The 16,536-nt window shown below is 32.1% G+C and overlaps 1 protein-coding gene across 2 annotated transcripts in view; it reads right to left on the reverse strand.

Annotated features, from left to right (window-relative positions):
- The window catches only part of LOC111388434 (CAAX prenyl protease 2), an 8,137-nt gene extending 2,844 nt beyond the window's left edge, over positions 1 to 5,293 (reverse strand). Inside the window, exons 1-6 of one of the 2 annotated variants that reach the window (XM_023013136.1) lie at positions 5,008 to 5,293; positions 3,260 to 3,319; positions 2,906 to 3,118; positions 1,814 to 1,925; positions 860 to 931; positions 403 to 465 (exon numbers count right to left, since the gene is read on the reverse strand). In XM_023013136.1, the coding sequence (XP_022868904.1) occupies positions 403 to 465; positions 860 to 931; positions 1,814 to 1,925; positions 2,906 to 3,118; positions 3,260 to 3,319; positions 5,008 to 5,229 (742 nt within the window). In that variant the 5' untranslated portion in view covers positions 5,230 to 5,293. The remainder of the gene's footprint in view (positions 1 to 402; positions 466 to 859; positions 932 to 1,813; positions 1,926 to 2,905; positions 3,119 to 3,259; positions 3,320 to 5,007) is intronic. The other variant, XM_023013135.1, reaches the window with a different exon arrangement.
- Between the last annotated feature and the right edge of the window lie 11,243 nt (positions 5,294 to 16,536).

Below are 16,536 nucleotides of genomic sequence, written 5' to 3' on the forward strand. Positions count from 1 at the left end.
ATCCGGGGGGGAAAAAAAAAAAAAAAAAAAAAAAAAAACATACAAGGACAATAGTTTCAAAAATTCATGCTATAAATTATTTATTCCAACTTCTCGCCTTCATTTATACATTATTTTCCCTATATTTTCTTTATCAACAATTATGCAAATATGCATGTCTTTTGAGGAAGTGTCAGATTAGCAGTTCTAAACTCAGAACTCCAATTTCAGGACTATATACTAAAGAGCATTATGACTTGGAGCCAATTCTTATGATTTATATTTTGTTACTGCAATTTTCAGTAGAGCAGATTAAAAATATCCTGTTTATGTATTGAAAATACATTTGAACTTCGATACTCAGTTACTCATGTTAACAATGATGGCCCATCCGAAATATGAAGCAAACGAAAGAGCACCCACCTGTTCGAACAAAGAGAAATGATGCATACCACCCGAAGATGACAGTGTATCCAAGCTGGAAACCTGAACATCACAAGGCATATAGTTTGTAACAAAAAAATTCTCTTTCTGAATAGAATCTTAATCTGTGGTTATGGCAACAGAAAGGATAATATTCAAACACCAATGTTACAACAGAAAACATTGTATAGCATTGTCCCGACCCCAAATACTTGGAATTAGCCCTATATATTGTGTTTAACCTCAGGCACTTTAAAATTACATTTCATTATGATCATCATACTATCTGGTCTCTAACATCCCCCAGACTCAAACATTTATAGCAGTTATACCACTTCTTCAACCATTTATCTTCATCACAAAAACAATTTAATGAAATTTTATCCAATTTATCATTTGGCCAGCTGATTCGAGATTTTTTGCATTGCATCCAGTAAAATATGAGAGAGAATCATACCTACAACAGTACATGCTTTGAGGAAACTGCAGTTTTTTTGGAGGTAGAACTCCAGCAGATGGTTCAAATGAGCTGCAAGAAAAGGTCCAAAAACATACTTTTTAATCACAAAGACTTCCATGTTTTGTTGTCCCACGTTACCATCATTGCAGTAAAAAGTACTAAACATAATACATATTAGTGCATACTATGGGTTACAATTTTTACAATGGAGTTGATTTGACAAAGAATGTTATTCAAATAGCAGTTGGCATACGAACTTTTCAAATGAAAAAATAATAATAATAATAATAATAAATAAATAAATAAATAAAGAAGCATAGTGATCAGACGGACTTGTCTTCATAGTGATTAGACAGAGTTGATTTACAAAGAATGCTATTCAGATAGCTGTTGGACATATGAACTTTTCAAATGAAAAAAATAAAAATAAAAATAAAAATAAAAAAATAAATTATGCATAGTGATTAGAAGGACTTGTCTCCAGATTGTTTATTTGAACTTAATTGTCGCATTTACACCTCGACTTTTTGTTACTTTTAAACCTGATCTGAGAAAAAGAAGATATCACATTGTTCTCAGTAACTTCTAAATGTTATAAGTGGGTAGTTTCTTAGTATTTCTTATATTCCATTTTTTTAACTCCTAAAAAATCCTATATCTACAGCCTTGCGTGGGAATATCAGACAAGTATTCCCAAATTAGGAAGAATGACATGCCTAAAGTTTGAGCAAAGAGAATCAAGCATCTTTGTGGGGACCACCTCATTTTCTTCATTCGAATATTCTTCTTCTTTTTTGCGTATACATGAGCGAGTGTGCGTGAGTGGTGTTGGTTCATTTGCTCACTCTCAAACACTTATCCTTACTAATGCCATATTTCTTAGGACCGATGAAAGAATGAATCACAATCTCAGACAAGGTACCAATAATCTGCATAATTTTATCATCTCACCTAAACTGAAGAAAACAGGACAGAGAAATATGACAGTGTATGTACTGAATCCTCCACAAAGAAGCAAAGATATCATACAAGCTCTAAAAACCAACTCCTCCGTAAGTGGAGCCTGCAAAAAGAAAAACAAGGATAAATATAATAGTAATGCATTTTAAAAATGGAATTCCAGATACTAAAACTATAAATGCCGGGAGAAATTTGGTATGACTTATAACAATATCAGAATTCTAGCCATTTGTAGAATTCATGTTGGGGAAGTACTTAGAAAAGGCATTCATTTATTTACTTCTTGAACTCAACTGACTGGTATGACGATTAACTGATCTAAAGATTTCGAACGAGTTTGACTCATATTAATAGTTCTCTCCTTGTTAATTCAAAACTTCATTTACCACAGCATCATGATTGTTGATTCATGTTATGCTTTTAAAAATTGGCACACTGGAAACCCACAGCATTAACTTTTTTTTATTTGATAAAAGAATACAAGTTCCTAATTTAGAAACAATCTTTTATCATTTTGCAATTCTTTTCCACGATCAACAATTTAATTTAATATGCCATGCACTTAGTTTGAGACTTTCATCAGACATGCTTTATATGTATCTAGAGTCATTGCCGGCTACCAGTTGTAAGTAATTACACATCAAGGAACATAGTTCATCTTTCATTAAGCTGTGAAGGAAAACAATAAAATCATCATCAATTGCATCAAGAGAGGTACATTGAACCACCTCTTCTAACATCTCAAGTTTTTAGATAGAGGAGAAATTATTTATTTAAAGTTATACCTTCGAAAACATCCCCTTTTTCTTCGAAGGCCTAGCATTTGGAATTTACATACATAGGTGGCACTGACACTTGAATTTAAAATCTTTTACCTACTTTGGTACCATGTTGAATAACCTCATCTAAAGAGTTTGACAATAAGACAGGAGAAATTAATTTACTTATATTCATAATTCCAGAAAGAAATAAGAATAGAGAAAAATACAAAAAGCCAGATCATCTCTCCTAGAATATACAAGAGTGGAAAAGCGAGTTAACAGAGAAAACGTGGTGGAATAAGTATTTCCTTTAGATACTGACCACAAAATAGTTGCGCCAACAAGAGACATTGGAAGCCATAGAAAGAATACAACAGATGAACTGTTGAAGGATGCCCTTTATACAGTCAACCGATAGATTTCCACCATTATTCCAATGCTCACTGCATGTGCTGTGTGCTAATAGAAGCTTCGAGACAAAGGACCCAGTGTACATTAAGGAAGTCAATGAAAGAGGGAAGACCAAAGCTTGCCACTGTTTCATACATAAAATTGCATTTGAGCTATCAGTCACCTTTTCCTATCTGCAACCATAAAAGAATATAAATAGATACTATAACACCAAAACACATTTGTTCGTGTTAATATTAAATAATAATTCAAGTAAAATACTTACTATATGATCCAATCTGAAGCCAAAAACACCAAATAGATTTGCCACATCCCACCTCCTTATCTGTCATAAATGAAGAAATGACTGGAAATTCAAGTAGAAATCTCTATTCACGACACAGGAAACCCAAGGCAAAGGATGAACAGACCAATAACTCATATGTGAAGTATCAAGATTATTAATGCATGACAAATAGGATATATATTACGGCATATGAGAATGAAAAGAATTGTACACAGATGTTGGATCAACGGGATAACAAAGCATATAATAGAAACTTTATGCATCTTTAGGATTTCTAAAAAATATTCTGGAATGCAAATACTGATGAGAAAAAGTTATAGATTGCTTAACAATTTGAAAGAGACCACGGTAACCTCAAGACATAAGAATCTTCTAAATCGGGGTATTAGATCAAGTTTGTGAAGAATAAGAACCTAAACATTTTATATAGAATAGGCCTTTACATTATCTAATTAATTGATAATGGTACAATTTAAATCAAGAGAGCTCCGAGAATAGGAAATATCATCTCATTGACTGCATGGTATTTATAATCAGGATAAGGATTGAAAATTTCTAAGTAGATAACTAGATATTTGTCCTTTTCGCCCTTTCTTTTTTTATTTGGTTGGGACCTATAACTAAAGACACGCCCATATTAAATGGAACACTTTTAGCAAGAGTGCAGTGGTTGGTCATAAAGAACCTGATCTGTTCAAATAATTAGTTGAATGCATATATGAATGCCTACAACGGGCTTGAGATCTTTCATGGTGCATAGTTCCAATGTTGTGGGATCTTCAAACATATTCATTATTCAATATACTATATATCATTGTTAAAAAAGTGATTGTGGAATACATCTTAAGCATGCCTCACTTGAGATTTGAGACCTTCATTAAGCTTAAAAGTGTCAAAACTTAAGCTTTGAATGTACTATGTGAAGGCTTACGCCTTGTCTTACTAAGGTGTGCGGCCCAAGGAAAAAACCATTAGATGACTGAGGTGGGCAATCAATTGTCTTACCTTCTCTAGACATTTTAACGGCGTCAATTTTTCACCCTGATTTTATTTATTATTATTATTATTGCATAGTCCAGAAGTTTTTAAAGGTTCGTGGGCTATTCTAAACACAATTCAATACTAAAGTCTAAGTTAAAATGGAAATTAGAGAAGAGAACACTGTGCACAGCAGTCATCTGAAACATTTAGTTTCAAAGAGTCTTCTCCTTTTTACGTCATTTCTAGAGACAAGCCCAAACTCAATGAAACCCCTTTTAGCAAAACTGCTGCATATGTTCATTACAATTAACTTTCAAGTCCAAAATAAGTACTTGAACTGTTCATTTTGAAGGCAAAAGGCAGACTTTAAATCTTTTTAAGTTTGAGGTTCCTATGGCATAATTCCTCTGAAAAGTATAGATGAAGCTTTAATGATAAAATGTTTATCTTGAGGAGAAGAGGGAAAAGATTGCATGCTATGGCATGGTAGTGTTTGCCTGCTTACGGTGCAGCCAAGCATTGCTTATTCAAGTAGCAATAGATAATCCAAGCAAAAAGGAAGTAAATCGGAAGTCAATTAGTTGTTTGTCATGTTTAAGACATTGAATCAGATATAATTACCCGATCAACATCACTTTTGCAGCATCTCATATTTACAAAAAGAGTTCGATACTTTTCACTTCGTAAACAGTAAAACTATTAATATAAACCGAAAATAAACAGACAGATTTATCAAAGGGACTTACGGGGAGAATGAGAGAGCAGGCAACGAGTGAAACTATGGAGGAAATGGCAGCGCATACGAACCGTCGAATCAGAAACGATTTGAAGGAAGAAGGCGGGGGCAATCGAAGAATCAACGCGGGAAAATAGAGTATTGCGACGTAAAACACTGACATGGCAGTGCACGCTATCAACGCCACCGACTTTGAGACACCGGCGGCGACGTCTATTTCTTGTTGTTCCATTGCTGTCGGAATATTATTATTTTCAATCTGAACCGGACACAAAAGTACTTATAGACCGGTATGTAGAGGACTGTTGAGCATAAACGTTGACTTGGGCGGACTACTGGGCTTCTCTTATTGGCCCGGGCTTTGATCCCCAATCCCGTAAGTGCATATTTTCCATTGTTCACAATAGAGCATTGGATAATTACAAAGATTTTAAAATATATTTTCAAAAATAAAAAATTTCAATGATTAGGTGGCCACATTTTGTGACATCTGACAAAATATTGTAACTTACAATTTAATTAATAGGTTACGGTCACAATTTATAATTACAATAACATACTAGTCACAAATCAAATAATATCACAGACACAATTAAATATTTAGTTACTAATCATTTTTTTTATTAGATTATAAATTATTTATTAGTCATAATTATTCAATTTACCGATTACAGTTACCCGATCACAACCAATCGACATCTTATCCTTCCTCCACGTAACCATACCTTGCACCACCTAAATAGATGTTACTAACTCAAATCCACAAATCACCATCATCACCACCTCCATCTTCATCGCACCACCATTACCGCCTCATCTACAACCATCGAACTTCATTTGCACCTAGGGATGTCAACAAGTTGAGCTGAAACTCAAGGCTCGAACTCGGCTCGGCTCGGGTAAAATGTCCGAGCTTTTTTCTGGGCCCAAACCGAGCTGAGTAAAAGTTTGGCCAAAAAAATTAGGCTCGACCCTAACTTTCGACTTGGGCCTTTCTGAGCCAAATCGGACGTGCTTGCTTTTTTATGCTTCTTTTTTTTTCTTTTTTTTTTTATATATAAATAAGGAAACAACCAACTTTAAGACAGCCACAGCTGACTGCCTTTTAAGGCAGCATTTTTTTTAATAAGGCATGCGGGCCAGCTCCAACGCGAGCCGTTCTCCCAAAATGGAGCTTGACCCGAGCCACGGGTGGTCTGAGCCGACGAGCCGAATTGTCATCTCTATCTACACCTCAAATCCTCCACCACCACTACCTACAACGCACTGTCACAACAACCTTATTTCAAGCAGGTGTGCCATCATGGACAACCATAGATCTTACAACCCACTACCACCTGCCGTATGTAGCATCACAATGGCCATGTTCCAGATAGATGTATCGATCACCACAAATTTGGCATTGTACTCATGTTGAGGTACCGTTGTGGGCCACCATAGATGCGTCGTCCTCTTTTTTTGCGACCCAGGTTTAGGTTGCCACTCCAATGTCATTATACTCGTGTAACCTAGGAGCTCGTCTCTCCAGTCATGTGATGATGGTGGCTACTACACTGTCATCAACGATGGTAAGAGTGAAGGCAAGCAACAATTTTTTTCCATTAAAGTCTGGTTTTTTTGGGGTATGGGTTGTGTGAAGTGAAGTAGAGTGGGTGGTGTTATCTGTTAGGTAAGGTGGTTTTGCATGGATAATTCACTTTATTTGAAGAAACTTAGAATTTTGAAAAGATTAGTGAGTGAACGTGCTTTGCACGTTAATTGGTTAATGTTTAAAATAAGCGCACGTAAATTTTAGAAAATTTCTTTTATAAATTTGAAAGATATTCATAAATTCGTTGAAATTGACTTATTTTTCATCAATTTTCTCTATATATTTTTTATTTTTCATATGAACATTTAAAAATTTGCATATATTTTGTACCAGGAATTTCCCGGTGCAAAAGTTTGTGGGAAATTTTTTTATGCGGAATATACTTCTCTATATGTATTAACTCATCTTAAAATATAATTTAACACATTCAAACTTTGCCCCTAATTCATACTATGATTATAATAATGAAATATCACCAAGATATGCAACATAACAATATCTACACTTTGCATTAAAAATGATTTTTCATGTTGACAGACACTGTAGAATTGTAAATTATGGTTTAAAATGTTAAATGCAATTTCATGTATCAATCTTCTTCTAAAGACCTAATTTTGTAGATATTGAAAAAAAAAATATTTTTTTTATCATAAATATAAAATAATTAAAAAGAATGTCAATTTTTTTCATCGTGAGAGTAAAAACGACGTCGTGTTGTCTTCAATCATTTCTCCATCTTCACATACCAGAGTTCATTGCAACCATCACCTCCACTACAATATTTCTCAATTTTCACACACCACTTCACTTCATCTAATCCAATACTAATAAACAAAAGAAACTAAATGATTTAAAAAATTAAAGAACAAAAACAAGAATTGCAAGCAAAAATAGAAAAAAAATGATTATAAAGATTTTTAATTAAATTTAAATAATTAAAAATATAAAATAAATATTATTTTTTAATTAAAATTGAAAAAATTGCATTATATCATAAAACGAAATAATTAAAAGAAATTTAAATAGGAAAAAGAATGTTTATAATATGAAAAAAGAAAAGAAATTTTAAAATAATTTTCAAAAAATATATAATAAAAAAATTAACAAAAGAAAGTTACGAAAATTAAATAAAGAATATATAAAGATTATTTAATTAAGATTAAAAAAATTAAATTTTATCATGGAGAGAAAAGGAATTAAAAATAATTTTAAATCGAAAAAATTATTTATAACATGAACAAAACAAATTAAAAAAGAAAAATAAAAACAAAAACAAAAAATAAAATTCAGGAGAACCCCAAACCTCCATCCATGATGGATGGAAGGTTTTTCCAGATGATGGAGATTTTATCTTAACCTAAAAAAATAAAAATAAAAATCTTAAACTTGATGAAGCAGGTAAAAATAGAAAAAAAAAAAGATTATTATAAAGTTTTTTAATTAAATTGAAATAATTGAAAATAAAAATAAATATTATTTTTTAATTAAAATTTATAAAATTACATTTTATCATAAAACAAAAATAATTAAAAGAATTTTAAATTGAAAAAAAATATTTATAATATGAAGAAAAAAGAAATTTTAAAAAAAATTTCAAAAAATATATAATAAAAACAAAACAAATTAAACAAAAGAATGTTACAAAAATTAAATAAAGAATATATAAATATTATTTAATTAAAATTAAAAAATTAAGTTTTATCATGGAAAGAAAAGAATTAAAAAGAATCTTAAATCCAAAAAATTATTTATAACATGAAAAAATCAAATTAAAATAGAAAAAAGAAAAACGAAAAATAAAATCCAAGATAGAGAAAACTGAACCATTCTCCAAAACCTCCATCCATTATTGGAGGTTTCCTCAAAGTACATCTTGGATGGGGGACTAAACATGAACAAATAGACTAATCCAGATGCCATCATCTTCTCCAGAACATAAAATTCATATGCTGTTTGTGATATTGAATAATTTAAACATATTTAGACATGAAATTTTGAAATATCAAATCAAAAATCAAATAAACTCTTTAACTATTGCTCCGTGCAGCAAAGAGCTCCTTCTCTTGATGGATGGAGCTTTGCTCAACTGCATTTATTTTGAGTCAAATTCATCATTTTAAAATCTAGACTTTTCCGCCAATCCAAATCAAACTAAAATAATAAATTCTCCAAACTTCCATTAATTCACCAAAAAATAAAATAAAATAACTCACAAAACGAAAAAGATAAATAAAAAGAAACTTATATAAACCAATAGTCTTCAACTCGATTTCGATTTGATTTCAAGGAAGAAGAAGAATGAACCTCATGTATACCAAAACTTGCAATGCTAGTTTCAATTATTAAAAAGAAAAGTTTATTAGTTGTATACAATCTATTTTATTTTAGATTATACTTAAAAGAATAGAATAAAAATACCTAGAATGTAATTCGATATCCAAGGAACTGATGATCCCATAATAATAGCACGTACAATTGAGCAAATTATAATTTAATTTTTTTTATTTCTGGAAAGAAAGGAAAGAAGATGAAGAAGAGCAGAGGAATGGTCGGTTGAGTGAAAAAAATGGAAAAATGGTATGGTTACGTCTAGTTCGCCCAAACAAATGCTTCATTCCTTTTGTTGAAGATAGCACAAAATATTGTTATATACATTTGCTTAGAAGTAAAGACAAAGTCATTGAGAATATTGTTCTTTATAAGCATGAAGTTGGGAATCAATTCAATAAGAAAATTGAGGTGTTAAGAAATGATCGAGAAGGTGACTGTAAAGCTCATTTTGCTGAATTCTGTGTACAACAAAAAATCATACATGAGACCACAACTTATTCCTCATAATAAAATGGAATTGATGGATGCAAAAAAGAGTATTTTAAAAGATATAATTAATTCAATATTAATAAGCTTTAATTTGCCTCAAAATATGTGGGAGGAAGTTATGTTGTTAGTTAATTACATTTTAAATAAAGTGTCCTGTAAGGAAAGAGATAGATAGAGAGAGGCCTCTACGAGTTATGGAAAGGAAAGAATCCTTCCTATATATACTTAAGATTGTGGGGGTATCTTGTTAAAGTGGTCATATTTATACCAAAAAGGGTGATTGGGTTTGAAAACTGTTGATTGCATTTTCATATGCTATGTACATAACAATAGTATTTAGCAATTGCTCATGCACGAGTCTAAAATTTCATACAAAAAATGCAATAGTGAATTGAGAATGCTTTGCTCTTTGAAGAATTTTTTTTTTATTATAGATACAAGAAAGAAGTAACCTCATCTAAACAAACACATGAAATTATAATTGATAATGGTCAAAACCAAAGACTAGAAATTGAACTAAGGCATAACAAAAGATTAAGGTTAGAAAAATCTTTTGGTCCTAATTTTTATCTTATATGTTGGAAAGTAAAACTCAAAACCTCCAATAAGTTGTGAACTATTCAAAAGGATCTCAATGGAAAGAGACTATTAATTCAAAAGAAAAATAGACCACGTTTTACAAAAGCATAACTATGAAAGTTGGTAGATCTTCCTTCGAAATGCAAACCACTAGGTTAAATGAATTTTTAATAGAAAAATGAAAATAGATGGAGCCGGAAAAAAGTATAAAGCTAGACTATTAATAAAAGTTACAGACAACGAGATGATCTCGATAAATACAAGTAGGCATCTTATCAAAAAAAGATGTGAGGTGTATTTAAGTTATAGTATTCTAGAATTATCTAAATTCTGAAGTTTGATATACTATATAAGTTGTGCAAGGTCAGACATGGCTTAATAATTAGTAAATTGAGTAGCTACATGAGCAATCTAGGAATTGATCACCGAAAAAGAATAGTAAAAGTACTAAGTTGTTTAAAATATTTCGGAATGTGGGATGACAATAGAGATTCTCGCTTTCAGAGTTTAGGTGCAAGCCCATAAATATAGATAGGATGGTGCGGAGGAGAACTAGCCATTCAATCTTGTGAACTAATCGAGATCGAAATTGGAAAAAGAGATACGAACGAAGAGGAATAACCAATCGATGAAAGAACATGAAACCATTCTGTTTCAATAGAGGTATGAGAAAAGGTTGGGGGCAATGAAGTAGGTGAAGTGGTTGGATTTTGTGAGCTGTTCCAACCACTACTGGATGTGATTCCATGAGCCGAATGAGAATGAATACCACACAGAATAGTCAAGACTAGGCTCCTCTTAGTTATGGACTGCATTATACAAGATATCTAGCAGTTATTGAAGCATATAGTGATGCAAACTAGATATGTGATATAAAAGACTCAAATCTATAAGTGAATTTGTGTTCATATTGGGAATGTACAGCTATATCATGAAAAACCTCTAAATATCCGATATAGCATATCTACTATGAAATTTGAGTTTACAGTCATGTACAAATATGGTAAAGAGGCCAAGTGGCTATGACTTCTTGAAGGATGTTTAGAAATGGCAAAAGATTGTGCCAACAATTTGCATGCATTGTGATAGTCAATCTGTGATTAGAGTGACTCAGAGCAACATGTGTAATTATAAGTTTATACATATATATCATATAAATAACACCAAAAGACAATTATTTTCAACTGAAGTTATATATATTGACTATGTGAAGTCAAAGGATAATATTGCAAATTAAAAGAGAGTTAGTTTATAAGTCTTAGAGATTAATGTAAAGATTTAATCGAATTAGGGTTATCTAATATCCATTCTTATGCTATAATAATGATGTCCCCTGAGGAAAATGATATGTAATAGACTTTTAATGATTCTTATCCATTGCAAATCCAAATGAAGTAATAGATGTTATTTTTAATTAAGAAAACATAAATGTGATAGAAAAGTGGGCTGCTTCTAAGGGAATTAAATGAGTTCAATTCTTAGAAAAATTTATTAAACCGGATATATGTTCATCAACATATATGAAAATAACAGTGATAACTGAATTGTGTCAAGAAGAATACCGTGTGAGTAATATTATAGTCTACACAAAAAGAAAAACAATTGAAAGATATCACGTCACTAATCAACTAGTAAAAGTAATTATACTTTTACAATGAAAGGTTCAAAGGATAATGCATACTATCCTATGCAAGTTTAGATCATTGACTTTATCGTCAAATCTATATGTTTTTCGTTTGTATATCTGTCAATTTTCATTCATATGGAGGAAAATGGCTTTATTTTTGCATAATTTTGAGTAGTTTTTGAAAGATCAAGGTAGATTCGTATTCTTCTCCACGAGAACATTGATATCATATATTAAATTGTCCAAAGAAATGCTTGGATAAATGAGAAATTAAAACTTAAAGAGTGTCTATTGAAAGAAGTTTAATGTTGGAGGAAAAACAATAGAAGCTTGTTACATATAAGAAAAATCACAAGTAAATTAATTTTTTTTAATGTGTCTATATGTTTGAACAAACATTTGACCCCTTAGTAGGGTCTAAGTTTTGCCATTATTTTTTCCTATTTAATTTTATTTATTTTCCACTACCTTTCCAGTTTCTCTAATAACATAATACATCTATGATTTATAGTCAAAAAATTAAATAGTGGAGTTAGTTATGGTTAATGATTGTTAATACATATAGTAGTCGATCAATTAAGTCATCCATCGAAGTTTATAATATAGGTCCATTTTCCTAAGTTCCAAACACAAAGAAAAAAAATTATCCTTTCTCTAGTCCAAAAACATTCTCTTTTATGCCTTTCTATAGTTTTTCAGTTCTTATCCGAGTCTTGAGGATAACGTTCACATAAATTCAATTAGCCGGTGTAGAAGCTTAGTCCTCTGTATCTATTGACTTCATTGTTGTTTCTAGAAAACAGACACTCAATTAATCTCAAAGGCATTTAATGAGAGAGATAATCTTTTTTAAGAACATTGTGTTTACATAGCTCACAATTTACTATTTTGTTATATCATTTAGTTGCGAACATTTTTATGAAGTTCTTTTCTTTCTTCTTATTCTTTTTTGTCCTTTAATTATTAAATATATTATTTTATTCTGTAATTTTTTTGACAGTGTCATACTTATCTTTTTTATTTATTAAATAGATTGCTATATTTGTAATTTATTTAACAATGTCTTACCTTAGAGTGATGAAAACTAAAAAGATGAATGTTACTATGCTTTGAATTATGATTTGTATGCTTAATATGCAAAACTTGTTGATTCTCCCTATTTCAGTTTTACGTACATGAGTTTGCAATCCTGATTTCCTGCCCCTATTGGGCTAAAAACTTCCAATCGCTGACATGGTCAGAGAATCTTAGTTGCGAAGATATGAATCGAGGTTCTCTTACCACATCAGTCGTGAGAAATTTTTATCATACCTACTGATAGCAGGAGTTCAATTCTACATGAGTGTGTATGCTTAATATGCCAACCTTGTTGATTCTCCCTGTTTTTGTTTTGTGTACATGAGGGTGTATACGTGAAATGATAGGGATCAACAATTAGTGTGCGGATGAGGGAGGATTAGGGGTGGGCGTGGGTTGGGTTGGGTCGGTTTTCGCCCCAACCCTAACCCAACCCAACATGATCGGTTTGGTCGAAATTTAAACCAATCCAACCCAACCCAATCAAGTATCGGTCGGGTTGGGTTGGGTTGGTCGGTTTAGGACAACTTGTTAATAAAGATTAAAGTTATTCATTTTTGGGTGTAAAGCATCACTAACATAGTCCCAGAGCCTCAAAATTTACAAAACTAATTACCACAGCATAGATAAAATTCAACTGAGACACTAAAAAGCAGAAATCACAACCAATTTAGAAGTTGGTTTCTGACAAAATTCTCTAATAGCGGCACGGGATTGGAACTTATAAGGTAAAAAAATTTCATCAATACAACATGCTCCAAATCATTAAAGGGCTTCTTTTGGATTTGGGAGTGACCGAGTGAGAGGGAGNNNNGGGAGGGGGAGGGGGAGAGGGAATAGAGAGATTTTAGGGTTTCTTTTGGATTTGGGAGTGACCGAGTGATTAGCCATTTACGCATTTTTTTTTTCAAGTTCGGGTTGGGTTAGGCGGGTTGGGTTGGTTTTTATAGGTTAACCCACACCCCGACCCGACCCAACCCACCTACGTAGCCAAAAAACCGAACCCACAGTTCTTTTCTTTCTTCTTATTCTTTTTTGTCCTTTAATTATTAAATATATTATTTTATTCTGTAATTTTTTTGACAGTGTCATACTTATCTTTTTTATTTATTAAATAGATTGCTATATTTGTAATTTATTTAACAATGTCTTACCTTAGAGTGATGAAAACTAAAAAGATGAATGTTACTATGCTTTGAATTATGATTTGTATGCTTAATATGCAAAACTTGTTGATTCTCCCTATTTCAGTTTTACGTACATGAGTTTGCAATCCTGATTTCCTGCCCCTATTGGGCTAAAAACTTCCAATCGCTGACATGGTCAGAGAATCTTAGTTGCGAAGATATGAATCGAGGTTCTCTTACCACATCAGTCGTGAGAAATTTTTATCATACCTACTGATAGCAGGAGTTCAATTCTACATGAGTGTGTATGCTTAATATGCCAACCTTGTTGATTCTCCCTGTTTTTGTTTTGTGTACATGAGGGTGTATACGTGAAATGATAGGGATCAACAATTAGTGTGCGGATGAGGGAGGATTAGGGGTGGGCGTGGGTTGGGTTGGGTCGGTTTTCGCCCCAACCCTAACCCAACCCAACATGATCGGTTTGGTCGAAATTTAAACCAATCCAACCCAACCCAATCAAGTATCGGTCGGGTTGGGTTGGGTTGGTCGGTTTAGGACAACTTGTTAATAAAGATTAAAGTTATTCATTTTTGGGTGTAAAGCATCACTAACATAGTCCCAGAGCCTCAAAATTTACAAAACTAATTACCACAGCATAGATAAAATTCAACTGAGACACTAAAAAGCAGAAATCACAACCAATTTAGAAGTTGGTTTCTGACAAAATTCTCTAATAGCGGCACGGGATTGGAACTTATAAGGTAAAAAAATTTCATCAATACAACATGCTCCAAATCATTAAAGGGCTTCTTTTGGATTTGGGAGTGACCGAGTGAGAGGGAGGGGGAGGGAGAGGGAGAGGGAATAGAGAGATTTTAGAGCGGGAGGGGGAGGGGGAGAGGGAATAGAGAGATTTTAGGGTTTCTTTTGGATTTGGGAGTGACCGAGTGATTAGCCATTTACGCATTTTTTTTTTCAAGTTCGGGTTGGGTTAGGCGGGTTGGGTTGGTTTTTATAGGTAACCCCACACCCCGCCCCGACCCAACCCACCTACGTAGCCAAAAAACCGAACCCACGGTTTGGACGGGTTGGGTCGGTTTTTGCCCACCCCTAGGGAGGATGGTGTGGAGTTTGATAGTTTAGGCTAATTAGTCTAGTATTTAACAGTTGGAAAAAAATTCATAAACATAAACTTTATAGAATACAATTTCAAAATAAAAATAAAAATCTTTTGTAAAAATTTCAATAATCATGTCCACATCTGTGACTTCGGGTGAAATGTTGTGGCTTATTATTTAAGTTAAATATGTTACAATCACATTCCACATAATTTTGGGTCGCAGTTACATATTAAGCCCTTGTTTGTCTCCCTTTTTTCAAAATTCTTTTTTTCTAATACTCATTTTCAACTATACATTTATACAATGAATTATTTCGCATGTAAATTCAAATTTTTTTTTTATACTTTTTAACCACACATTGTTCAAAAAATCATTTTAAAAAATCATTTACCTCCAAAAACTCTTTAAAAGGGAGACAAACATGAGCTAAATTACAAGTTACATAATTAATAGCTCACAAATCATTTATTAGTCATAAATTACACAATTAACTTATCAAAGTTGTTATTCTTTTCAACCCTCGTTCTTTTCACCTCACCACGCTATCACCCAATTCACACAAAGTTTTCCACAACTAAACCCTTACCTCCAACAATTCATACATAGTTTTCCATGTATTCATGCAATAATATCAATTTTTCATAGATACAACTTCTTCTACAATGGGATGGTTGATTGGGCCACTTGAAGCTGATGTGAGTTGGCGGTCATTGCACTAGGCCGATGTCGATGTCGATGTCAGATTGTTGTTCGACTGATTATCTATGTCGTCTTCAAATTATTGTACGGTTGTCTTGATTGGCGAGTCTAGTCAAAATGTTCATTTTTAATCAAAGCAAGAGAACAAAATAGAGACACAGAAAATTATAGGAGGATTGAAGTGGGTATGATGTAGAGAAAATTATAGAAAAAAGCAAAAAATAAATAATAATACTTGCACATAATGTTATATAATGATTTACATACAGATGAGGTGTCAAAAAGAAAGTAAATGAACTTTTTTTTTTTTTAAAGAAATTCTGCCCTATCATATATTATCACATTATGTGTATATAAATCATTATATACATGTATCACAACTAATAGAAAATTATGTGTAGAGGGAGATTTTGCCTGAGGCATTTGAGTGGGTGTAGTTCAGTGGAGAAGTTGTGTAGAGTGAGAGATTCAAATTGGGTGGCTATTGTGTTAGTAGAGTATATATGTTTTTTTTTTAAATAATTATCACCTGAAAATAATAATTAGGAGGTAATTTTTTAAATTGAAACTTAAAAGATAGCGTTTGATGTAATTTCTCTTAATACTTGGATATAATTAGGGATTAGAGAAAAATGTTGTTCAAGGTCGAAATACTGTTCATTAGCCTGTTCTGAACTAAAACATTTGGGCCTAACTTTGGTATCAGTAGCCCAATGACAAAAAATTCCACTCTTATGTCATTATTTTTGAGAAATACCCTAATAAACTCTTTAACCCATTTTTTGTTTAATTAAAAAAGAGGAAAAATTACCTACATTTAAATATTAATTTTCATAAACAATCGATATTTTTTTAAATTTCACATATCATATGATAATTAGGAATTATTAAATTA

The sequence above is a fragment of the Olea europaea genome, unplaced genomic scaffold (assembly GCF_002742605.1).
Source record: "Olea europaea var. sylvestris unplaced genomic scaffold, O_europaea_v1 scaffold492, whole genome shotgun sequence".
Taxonomy (NCBI): Eukaryota; Viridiplantae; Streptophyta; class Magnoliopsida; order Lamiales; family Oleaceae; genus Olea; species Olea europaea.